Source organism: Theropithecus gelada, chromosome 9, assembly GCF_003255815.1.
Source record: "Theropithecus gelada isolate Dixy chromosome 9, Tgel_1.0, whole genome shotgun sequence".
Lineage (NCBI taxonomy): Eukaryota > Metazoa > Chordata > Mammalia > Primates > Cercopithecidae > Theropithecus > Theropithecus gelada.
In genome coordinates, this window is record NC_037677.1 from 98,081,933 (window position 1) to 98,094,347 (window position 12,415).

The 12,415-nt window shown below is 39.5% G+C and overlaps 1 protein-coding gene across 4 annotated transcripts in view; it reads left to right on the forward strand.

The window, feature by feature from the left end:
• BTRC (beta-transducin repeat containing E3 ubiquitin protein ligase) overlaps positions 1-12,415 on the forward strand; it is a 205,723-nt gene that overhangs the window by 174,271 nt on the left and 19,037 nt on the right. For all 4 annotated transcript variants that reach the window (XM_025397092.1, XM_025397093.1, XM_025397094.1 and 1 more), the window contains 7 exons: positions 3,842-3,938; positions 4,883-5,020; positions 5,544-5,662; positions 7,222-7,471; positions 7,916-8,034; positions 9,108-9,218; positions 10,870-10,948. In XM_025397092.1, coding sequence (XP_025252877.1) covers positions 3,842-3,938; positions 4,883-5,020; positions 5,544-5,662; positions 7,222-7,471; positions 7,916-8,034; positions 9,108-9,218; positions 10,870-10,948 — 913 coding nt within the window. The remainder of the gene's footprint in view (positions 1-3,841; positions 3,939-4,882; positions 5,021-5,543; positions 5,663-7,221; positions 7,472-7,915; positions 8,035-9,107; positions 9,219-10,869; positions 10,949-12,415) is intronic.

Below are 12,415 nucleotides of genomic sequence, written 5' to 3' on the forward strand. Positions count from 1 at the left end.
TTTCTCTCAAATTGAATTAAAGGAACAAAAAGCTAGGCAATTTTTAGGCTGTGTAGAAAAGAATATTGATAGCCAGGCAGGGTGGCTCACGCCTGTAATCCCAACAGTTTTGGAGGCCAAGGCAAGAGGATTGTTTGAGCCCAGGAGTTTGAGACCAGGCTGAGCAACATAGTGAGACCTCATCTCTACAAAAAAATCAAAAAATTAGCTGGGCCTGGTGGCGCATGCCTGTAATCCCAGCTACTCAGGAGGCTGAGGCGGGAGGATGGCTTCAGCCTGGGAAGTTGAGGCTGCAGTGAGCTATGATCATGCCACTGTACTCCAGCCTGGGCAACAGAGCAAGACCCTGTCTCTTTCTCTGTCTCTCTCTCTCTCTCTCTCTGTCTCTCTCCCTCTCTCTCTCTCTCTCTCACACACACACTCACACACACACACATATTACTACTTCTCAAATATGTTTTTTAATTCTCACTTATTTCACTACATAGAAAAATAGCAATCTTTCATAACCTACTTCATACTTTGGAAATAAACTCTTTAATAGTACAACAAAGCAAATAAAAATAGAGTTATATGGTATTCAGGGTCCATCATTTTGCTGAGTGCTGGGACCAGCCTTGAGGATACAGCAGGCAACTGTTTACATGGGAGAATTTTAGGGCAGCTGAGAAGATTTCTCTGTCCCTCAGAAAAAAAGAATCTCTTCTCCAAATAACTCCTGAAATTTCAATTAAGGGGATTCATTCCTTTAGCTATAAAGGTTCTGTTCCCTGTTAAAATACATTGTGTTCCCATTTGGACTGTAAATGACAGTAAACCTTCATCAGACATTGGGAGTTTGCTGAGTCCTTTTTTGAAGGCAGAAAAATCAAGAAGTAAGTAGGCAGTTCTTGGCAGATGGATGTGAAAATGCCAAAGGTAGAAGGCTCCACAGTTTTGCTTGGGATTGGCACTAAATGGCAAGATCTGTTATGTTAGTTACAAAGAAAAAACGATCATTGAGAAGATGGCTTTTGAGCCTTTGTAAAGGGTAGGTGAAATAACCCAGGATCCAGCACTAATTACCACTTTTTTCCCCTATCTCTTTATCCACAGAAACCCATTCCTGCTCTTTTGAGTATCCTTCAGAGTTCTGACTATATCCCCTTGTCTTTGGGCACATTTATCCTCTTAATCCCATGATACACCCCATGAAATTCCAAATATTTATACATCCCGTGTCGACTTCCTCCATTATTCCCTTGACTTTCTTGTTGCTGCTTCTATTTTTACATGTTGCCTTTATTCCTGTGTCAGTTGTCCTCCCTTTTTTAAAAAAAAAATTTACTCCATCAGTTTCTCATTTGCTTCTTTCAAATTGTCTTACCAAGCCTAATACGTCAATAAAGTCTTTCTGTGTTATACCTTTCCCCATATGCTAGCTTTGAAAGGTTCTTCCATTTCTACTAAGCAAAAATAGTAAGTAAATACAGTTTTCTAATAAAGCTTTGTATCTCTTAAGTTTTAACTTGGTCTTTGATGTTGTATTTTATGTCTAGATGAATTTGACAGTCTTCCCCTGGGACATGAACTCTGTAGTTTTCTCTTTTGAATAATACCGAATATGCTCTCTGCTCAGTAATGGTAACTCTTAAAAGTATAATAAAAGACCACTTGGGAAAAGTCAATTTTCTTAATCAGCAGATCACATTTTATGATAACATTCTGAATTTAATATTTAACATTTATCATGTACTCACATTCTCGTAGGTACTAGGCATTTCACGTAGAAGGAGTCCCTATTGTCAGAGATCTTCCATCATAAAAGGTTTTGACTTAAAACATAAAGACAGAAGCCAGTTTTCAATACCTAGCCACCCCTTTCTGTAGCACTTTGATCTGAAGAAATTCAGGTACTTTACCAAGACATGGTAAATGCAGTGAGGTGGAAAACAAGATCAGAAGCTTATATGGGTTCTCTTTCCTTAGAATGTAGAGATAGTATCATTGCATAGGAAGAAAGTCTTGGAGTGCTAGAGATTAAAAGAAGACAGGAATATCAGAAATGGTGGGCATTGAGAAACAAGTAGTTAAGAATGTGGGTGGGCTGAGGAATCAGACTTAAAATCTTCACATTCAAAATCTATTATTTGCCTGCAAAGTGTTTGTAGAATAATATTGTACAGAGAAATGTACCATTAATCCGGAATTCTTTCATAACACATCTTGTTTCCCCTTTTGTTTATGCTGGTGTATCATGTTTCATTAATCCCCCTCTTTATAAGTATTATTTTCACTTCTCTTTTTCAGATTTTCTTTTCTGTATTAACACAGAAGTTAGAGCCAGCTACCTTCCTGGACAGGAAATTTTCTCAAATAATTTTCAAGGTGTATAATAGGGAGAGGGAAGGGGAGAAGCACTCCTGGAGACAACAAACAATTAATTATATTGTAATGGAGCTATAGAGGGAGGAGTGGATGACTGGCCCAGAGAAAACATGATTTCTCTGGTGCCAGGATTACACTCAGAGGCATTTCTGCCTGTCTCCACTTTGCAAGGCACGGTGCCAGTGAGAACAGCAGTTAGTACACCCATAGTGGGGTTTACTAGCTTCCACACCGTGTTTGGTGGGTTCTTAACTTCAGGATGAGGAATTAAATTTTTTACCCAGCAGGAAGTGATTGCCATTTACTGATTTTTTTTTGTAGCAAAGATCTAGCTTGGGATACGAGTATTCCAGAGATGTGCTGTCATAAGGAAGGAGATACTAACAAATGTTGCTCACTGGAAACAGGGAAGGCAGTTAAGTACATGTATGTATATACACAGCCAGGAACACACCTGTGAAAGTCAGTTTCATGCCTTAGACTTGATAGCACAATGCTCTTAGGCGTTTCTTTTTTTTTCTTCCCTAGCTGCTGCTGGACAAACCTGTGATCCTTTTGTTTTCTGTTGAAATGAACTGAATTGCTCCTTTCAAAGCATAGTTGCACTGATTAGCAGCAGCCTGGGTGACTGAACAGCCACCTTACCCACACAGATAAAGACCTAGAAAAAGCGATCTCCATGCCAGAGGCATTGCTGCTGTTTACAATGCTGGGGACCACTACACAGTAAAAGAAAAAAAAAAAAAAGTTATAAGGCATGTGCTAGTTCAAAGGTAATACTTACCATTACTAACAAAATTTCCAAAAGATGAGGTCAGTGAATCTAAGCAGTAGTCTTAATAGACCAATAGATGAATTCTGATTATACATATTCCATTTGTTTACTGATATTATAATATTTCCAAAGGCTTGGTACTCTGATGTTCTACACTGGAAATAATCATGTTTTACCCAAAAGCAAATCAGTGTTGATCAGATTCCTTAGAGCCCAGAAGGTTGCTCTTTGACATGGGACTCCTGAAATCCGGCTTACCTTTGCTCCTCCCTAGGCAGCTATGGAGAGTATATGGAATGGTAACTGTGAAAACATTTTGAAAATATATGAAGCTCCTTATAAATATATAGTGTCGGCCAGGTGTGATGTTTCACGCCTGTAATCGCAGCACTTTGGGAGGCCGAGCAGGCAGGTCATTTGAGGCCAGGAGTTTGAGACCAGCCTGACCAACATGGTGAAACCCCATCTCTACTAAAATACAAAAATTAGCCGGCGTGGTGGCAGATGCCTGTAATCGCAGCTGCTCAGGAGGCTGAGGCAGGAGAATCGCTTGAACCCAGGAGGAGGAGGTTGCAGTGAGCCAACTCACGCCGCTGCATTCCAGCCTGGGCAACAGAGCAAGACTCTGTCTCAAAATATATATGTATATAAATATATAATGTCATGATTTTCATTGGGAAATATTTGTTATTTTTTTAGGGGACAGTATTTATTCAAAAACAAACCTCCTGACGGGAATGCTCCTCCCAACTCTTTTTATAGAGCACTTTATCCTAAAATTATACAAGACATTGAGGTAAGAATCTATGTATTTTGGGGTATTTGCCCAGTGGCACAGAATTATCAGCATTCTTCAGTCACAATATGGTTACAGCAAGCCCATTAAGGTTTATTGACATGAGTTGCAAGTCAATCTCTTAGCTGGCTGTGGTGGCTCACGCCTGTAATCCCAGCACTTTTGGAGGCTGAGGTCAGGAGTTTGAGACCAGCCTAGCTAACATGGTGAGACCCCTTTCTCTACTAAAAATATAAAAATTAGCCAGGCATGGTGGCACACACCTGTAATTCCAGCTACTCAGGAGCCTGAGGTAGGAGAATTGCTTGAACCTGGGAGGCACGAGTTGCAGTGAGCCGAGATCGTGCCACTGCACTCCAGCCTGAACGACAGAGTGAGACTCCATCAAAAAAAAAAAAAAAGAAAAGAAAAGAAAATCAGTCTCTTTACAGGCAAGTAGGGTAGGTAAAATAAATTGCTAGGCAAAATTTTAAAGCTTTAAAAAATTGTTTACTAATACATAGATGAGAGAGATAAAGAGATTGATCCCTTCATACAATAGCAGTGTGACTGGTAAACTTGTCCTCAAATATCTTCTGAATTGAACCTCCATAGAAGTTCATCAGTAGCAATGGCCATCACATATGTAAGAGCACTGAGTGTATAACCTCACATAGTTTGTAGCTTTTCTCCTCTTGATGAGTAGTCTCTTCCCACTAGATTTATTATTTAATTGAACAAATTATAGGCAGGGGAGTTCTAGGAAACAAACTTTAATTACCTTGCAAAAGGGAAAATATTTTATAAATGTAGATAGTAGCCTTTTAAAGACATTTTTAAGTTTTCCCTAAGTTGTGTATATCCCATAGAGTAAAGCATCGAGCCTTTGATTGTCATTAAAGCCCAAAAAGAGTTTGATTCTAGGCGTTTCCTAACACTGCCACTTTCCCATTCCTTCTTCTCAGACAATAGAATCTAATTGGAGATGTGGAAGACATAGTTTACAGAGAATTCACTGCCGAAGTGAAACAAGCAAAGGAGTTTACTGTTTACAGTATGATGATCAGAAAATAGTAAGCGGCCTTCGAGACAACACAATCAAGGTGAGGTCTGTTCAGTTGTAGGAAGGTAGTGGAGGGAGCGAGGCTGACTACATTCTTAGCACAGTCCAAAGCATAAACTCTAAGCATTATTTCTAGAAAGTAAGTGAAGATTTTAGATTGTTTCCAGTTCCAAAGCCAAAATCATTTCCTTAAAGGACAGACATCTGCTTCCCCCCAGAATATTATACAAATAGGTAGTCCTAGGGTTAAATTCTCTTCTTGAAATGCACTGAATGGGCTATTACTCTTTTGGCCCTCACATAATTATAAACTACCCTGTTCCTTAATGAAAAGGATAAAAGTTTGCATAGTACTGAAGCTATATATATATATATATATATATATATATATATATATATATGTGGGTGGGTGTGTGTGCGCTTAGCTATACCCATAGGGAAGAATGCTTTCCACACTACTCTGGGCTTTGATTATTTGGGGGATCAAACACATAATAGGACCAACAAGTCTCCACAGCACCCCATCATCACATTGATCAAAAGGATCTTATTTGCCATCCTAGATCTGGGATAAAAACACATTGGAATGCAAGCGAATTCTCACAGGCCATACGGGTTCTGTCCTCTGTCTCCAGTATGATGAGAGAGTGATCATAACTGGATCATCGGATTCCACGGTCAGGTAGAAAATTTCATATGCTCTTTTGAACTCTGAAACATCAGCTCTACTCTGTTCTTCGTCATAGATAGTAATTTTGTATATATCGGCACAGTTCTGAAACTAAAGAAGAATAAACCACCAGGTCCCCATCATTTCTGTCAGTCTAGAACTAGAAAACTTGATTTAGGAATGCTTGAGGTAAGTTTACATTTTCACACATTTAAGAAACTACACGTTCTATATTAATTTGGAGGATCATCTATTACAGAAACTTTTCTTATCCTTATGGTAAACTTTACATTCCTTACAAAAGCCATCCCACAAGGGAATGACATGAATGCAATGAAGCCTTCCTTTCAGGTAGTTTTAACTGTAGTGCAGGTCTGTATTATCTCCTTTGAAACATGTACAGGTGAGCTGTGCTCTCTTTGCCAGCCCCTCCCCTGCCATCCCTGCAGTTTTTAATTGCGAACTTCACTCAGGGAGGGGCCCTCAATTTCCAGAGGCATTAGTGATTTGATGACACAGCCATTATACTGCTGGAGTCTGGGATAGCTTGAGTTCTGGGTACCAGCAGCACTGCTGGGAACCTCTGTTAGGAATTTTGCCTTAAGCTAAAGGATTTAGCAAACATAATGCATCAAAAGTAACTTAAAAAAAAAATAGACGTAGGAAAAAAGCAGTTAACTGCATTGTTAGATACTCTGAAGTTAAATGTTTACCATTCCAAGTTATCCTCTGTGAATAGAAAAGACTGTTCCTGTTTTTTGTCTTTTGACTTAAAGGCATAGCAAACTTGTCCTTGTAGTTACTGACATTTAACATTTATTGGTGCTTGTGGAGTGAGTGCCCCACAGAATCTGAAACACTGTAGATGCTAACATCATTTATAAAGAAAAGATGATTTTCTATAAAAGGGGGCTAAACTGGAAAAAGGAAATAACATGTTATAAAACCCAAAGTAAATAAACAAAAATAGAATAATCAAAATATATCATCACAGAAAATTCTCAAGCTATCCCAGGACCCCACACTCTGCTGTGAAGCCCATATTTACAATGCAGGGGCTGTTTTAAACCCCTGCCTACTTCACAGAAATGGGGGCTTAGAATTAGAGTCATGATTATCTTGGCCTTTGACCTTTATGATAAAGCCTGAGATCCAGGGTAATCAAACTCAAATTCACATTACTAAGTATGTGACAGAAGCATCTTAGCCTATGTCATTTCTGGCTCCTGAGGGCTATCATTGGGATGGGCACTAATGCTACTGTTATTATTCAGATTCCCCATTTAAAATGTATCTTACTAATGGTATCCAATTGAATGCCAGAAGTTTTACAGTCTGGGCCAAATTATTAGGTGACAGTGGCTGCCACCTCATCCTTGCCCTCCACAACTTGCCCATATTTCAAGCAGTATGTCTTAAGGACACACTGGCAGCATCCCATTCCCTTTCTTCTCCCACTCTCCCGGTCCGGCACTCTCTCTAAATATAAGGGGTGGAAGGGTGCATGATGGTCAAATATAGGTAACAGACTGTAGCTTGAGTACCATCTAAATCTCATCTGTCGATTCCAGAGTGTGGGATGTAAATACAGGTGAAATGCTAAACACGTTGATTCACCATTGTGAAGCAGTTCTGCACTTGCGTTTCAATAATGGCATGATGGTGACCTGCTCCAAAGATCGTTCCATTGCTGTATGGGATATGGCCTCCCCAACTGACATTACCCTCCGGAGGGTGCTGGTCGGACACCGAGCTGCTGTCAATGTTGTAGACTTTGATGACAAGTACATCGTTTCTGCATCTGGGGATAGAACTATAAAGGTAATAAGGCATTTTTCAGTAAGTTTCCAACTTAGAATGGGGAAATTCATATGAAAATTTGATCAAGGGCAATTTCATATTTAAACATTGGTGCAGAAAAATGTAATATTTAATTCAGAGACTGTTCTACAAGTGAAAAGGTAATAAGTGAGACATTGTGTGACAATTTGGCCGAGGTATTTTATTCCTATAAATAATGGTGAGTGTGAGAAGAGACTAACCCTAGGAGAGTAAATCAATTTGAGGAATTCTCATGTGATAACAGCCAACTGCAAATTAGCCTCTGTTACCATGAATTTAAATTGTCCTTTGTTTTATTTGTTTGAGAAGTTGACTTCCCTCTAATGGTTCAGCCCTGTTTTCTGCTTCCCTAAGACTCCAGTTGCCATAGATTTTACCAGTAAAAGCACCAAATCAACTGCTCAATGCCATTTTCTTTTTCAGGTATGGAACACAAGTACTTGTGAATTTGTAAGGACCTTAAATGGACACAAACGAGGCATTGCCTGTTTGCAGTACAGGGACAGGCTGGTAGTGAGTGGCTCATCTGACAACACTATCAGGTGAGCACCTAGTACCTTGTATCGTAAGGGATCGATATTATGCTCCCATTCATTACTAATGCACAGATCATACAAGTCTGTAATTTTGTTATGTTTATAATCAACTGTGTTTCCTTTCTGTAGCTTCTTAGAGATCAGAAGTTTGCCCCCAAGCAGAGAAGCAGCACAGCAAAGCCTTTTGTTGCCCTTCTTTTTAAATTTCTCCTGTCTACAGTTGAAAAGTGCTAATAAACAGCTAAAAGCCTTTTCTTTGCCATTGTTTTCAAGAAATGAAAAGATTTGTTTCCTTACTAGAAATTATGTAATTTTTGTCTTAGCATTACATAATTGGCCAGAGAGTTACCTGTATTTGAAATTATGAAGGTTTCACAGTTGGAAGCCCTTTTTGGGGTGTTCTCTTCACAAAGACGAATGACATAGACATGATTAGAATTTGGAAGATTTATCCATCATTACCCTTCAGTGAAGTACTAAAAGGATGAAAAGGCCATTAAAAAAACAACAGATAGAGCTACTGTTTGTTATATCTAAGGAAATTATTCCTAGAAGTCACTTGAATTGCTCTGAAAACATACAGTTTTTTAAATTAGTACACAAAAGTTTTTGAGAACTGACTTTGCATTTCCATTCTCTGAGAATAACTGTCCTGGACAGTGGTAAAAAAGTGTCCACCATGGCAGAGGGGGAGGTGCTTTGTGAGAACAGGACATCGCTGATAATCTGTATCTCATTCAGTTTGATGACTTCAGGAAACTACTTTCTTAGCTCAGTCATTTCCTGCTCAGGCAACTGTGTGCATTGAATTCGTTTTTATACCTGGAAGAACCTGTTTACAGAATTATATAAAGCACTGTGCTTTGAAAATACATTTTATGTTTGAACTTAAACCTACATTTTTCTGTGTGAGTTATATAGCAGAAAGGAAATAAATTACATTGAAAGCAGTACATATCTGTGTGGGTGGTGATTGATTTTATTTTGTGAATTTTTAGAAGGCATATAAAGTGTATTATAACATTCCAGGCTTAGAAAAGAATACGTGAAAATTCACTTGACTCAATTTTCTCTTCCAGATTATGGGACATAGAATGTGGTGCATGTTTACGAGTATTAGAAGGCCATGAGGAATTGGTGCGTTGTATTCGATTTGATAACAAGAGGATAGTCAGTGGGGCCTATGATGGGTGAGTGTGCTAACAGAGTGTAAAAAGAGAAAATCTACGTCTTAATCCTTCCTTATGTTTATGGTGTTAAACATTACCATTCCTTGTTTCTAAAGCTTATAGATTTTACACAAAGTGATACCATATTTCTTTAATCTGTATATTTACCTCTCCTTGGTTTAGTGTCCTGAAATATTCTTTCCAATCATTTTATTATACTTGTTTGCACATGGTTGTCATTCATATTTTGGTTATTTGGTTATGTATTTGACTGTTTTGCCCTGTAAAGCAAAACAAGAAAAACCCAGTGTTAACAGGCTACCCGTGTAAAGTGGTAACCTGTTAACAAAACACAAACACTAGAGGGCAGTATTTGGGGACTTAGTGTGGTAAGATCTCCAATTTTGATCTCTTGGATTTTTTATCTCTTTTAGTAATTTTTAAAAGTACAGTTCTCTTGTCATCACTTGTCATCCTAGCATTTCATTTATGAGTTTAGTCATCTTTATTTTCTTCTAATTTCTAGTGGTTATGGAATCCATTAATGTTGTGAATGGACCCCACGTCCACCAATCCTAAACACAGAGTAAATTCAAACAAAAGTAGGCTGGGCACAGTGGCTTGTGCATGTAATCCCAACACTTTGGGAGACCGAGACAGGCGGATACTTGAGGTCAGGAGTTCAAGACCAGCCTGGCCAACATGGCAAAACCCAGTCTCTACTAAAAGTACAAAAATTAGCCAGGTGTGGTTGCAGGTGCCTGTAATCTCAGCTACTCAGGAGACTGAGGCAGGAGAATTGCTTGAACCAGGGAGGCAGAGGTTGCAGTGAGCCAAGATTGCACCACCACGCTCCAGCCTGGGCAACAGAGCAAGACTCCGTCTCCATAAAAAAAAAAAAAGTTATTCACTTACGAAGGACTCCTTATCATTTCTTTTTGTCAAACTGCCTGATTTTGGGGGTGAAGGGTAGAAGGCTACAGTTCAAATATTGGCAACTTTTTAAATATCAGAAACTAACAACATTATTTTAGTTCATGAGCTAACTATACTGATACATTAATTAGCCAATGCAAGCAGCAAGAAGCTGCTCACTTCTTCTGCTTTGGGTCAGCCATCACTGTTACAACCTTGGGAAATTGTTCAGAGTGTGGTGACATGTTCCAGCTTGGTCAAGACAATATTTTCTTACTGCCCTGGCTTTGATCTGTACCCACCTGTCTTGGAATTTGTCTGTTATGTACCTTGAGGAAACATGGCCTATAAAAGATTTTTGGAAGAGCTACACTTATTTAAATCAAAAGATGAGGGCTTACTTATATAAACTCCATTGCTCTTACATGGACCCCAGTCCCTCAGTACATGTGACCTGGGCCACTCTTAGAAGTGACCAGGAAGAGGATGCCTCAGAGTTGTAGATTTCTAGGTCTATGTAATATCATTAGGAGGTCTAATGTACAAGATCTCCTCTTGATCCCAAAGTGTGGTTTAACTTTACTATTAAATGTCTTCAGTTTGGTTAAAGCTAGCCTGTTTCTCATTTGTAGGTTAATCACGTACATTTCAACTATACTCACCATCCATATTTATTGCCATGAATTTCTGCTGTTCTTCCCTGTGTTCTCTTACTTTTGCTTTTAACTAGCATTTTTGTCTCCTTTTTGATCTTTAGAAAAATTAAAGTGTGGGATCTTGTGGCTGCTTTGGACCCCCGTGCTCCTGCAGGGACACTCTGTCTACGGACCCTTGTGGTAAGAGCCTTGCTGTTAGAGCATTGGAGAGCAGGTGGGGGAAGAAATTAAACATTGATATGCTGTGGAATATGGATTTGAATTTAATAGTTACAACCTCACAAAACCTACAACTAAGTGGTAAGGCAACCAGTACATGACAATAAAATATGTTTATATAATTCCTTTCATCCAAAAATGCTTTAGAGACTATATATGGAGAGAAATGTGGCAGCTGTTTAACAGCTGCACAGAAACTCTACACAACAGTTTAGTGCAGGAAGTGAATAAGAATTCTGTATCCACCAGAAACAGCAGGGGGTACTAAGGGAGAGAGAATATAATTACTCAAATTGGAACCTGTCCAAAATCTGAGGACCTGTACACCTGTGCCTTCAAAAATTACCCTGGGGGCTGGGTGCGGTGGCTCATGCCTATTATCCCAGCACTTTGGGAGGTCAAAGCGGATGGATCAACTGAGGTCAGGAGTTCAAGACCAGCTTGACCAACATGGTGAAACCCTATCTCTACTAAAAATAAAAACAAATTAGCTGAGCATGGTGGTGAGCACCTGTAATCCCAGCTACTCGGGAGGCTGAAGCAAGAGAATCGCTTGAACCTGAGAGGCGGAGCTTGCAGTGAGCCGAGATCACGCTTGCACTCCAGCCTGGGCAACAAGAGTGAAACTCGATCTTAAAAAAAAAAAAATAGTGCTCTGGGAATCTGCATGAACCCCCGCTGGTCAGCCCCTTAGTTCTGCAGCCTATTCATGAGCTAGTGCCTCCAGCAACTTGAACCCATCTTTTTTATTCCCCATATACCCACTTTTGACATTTGGGGAAAAAAGTGATTCAGAAGGAGAAATACCACTTTCAGAAGCACTAAATTCTTTATCATGTTGTTAGCCAGGGGCCCAGATTGATAAATACTGCTTCCATTAGAAAATTAGTTGGAGCAACAGGGTGGACAGAATCTTTTGCAGCACTCGGAGAAAAGATGAGAGCAAGCATTTGAAACCCAGTGTACTAAATCCTGACTGTCAACATGTAGGCATTCTTGGCTCTGGAGAAGAGAAAGAGGTTATATTTCTTGTCTTCCTTGTTGGATTTATGTGTGTATGTATAAGACAGGGTCTTCCTCTGTCACCCAGGCTATAGTGAAGTGGCACAATCATAGCTCACTGCAACCTCCAACTCCTGGACTGAAGCAGTACTCCTGCCTTAGCCCTCGAGTATAGCTGGCATTACAGGCTCTAGCCACAGCACCGTTTTAATTTTTGTGGAGACAAGGTCTCACTATGTTGCCCAGGCTGGTCTTAAACTCCTGGCCTCAAGTGATCCTCCTGCCTTAGCCTCCCAAAGTGCTGAGATTACAAGTGTGAGCCTCTGTGCCCCGCCCATTGTGGTATTTAAAGCACATTCTTACCATACCAAACATGCTTTACCTACATGTTTCACACATATCTTTTAAAATGTATACTTTTCCTTT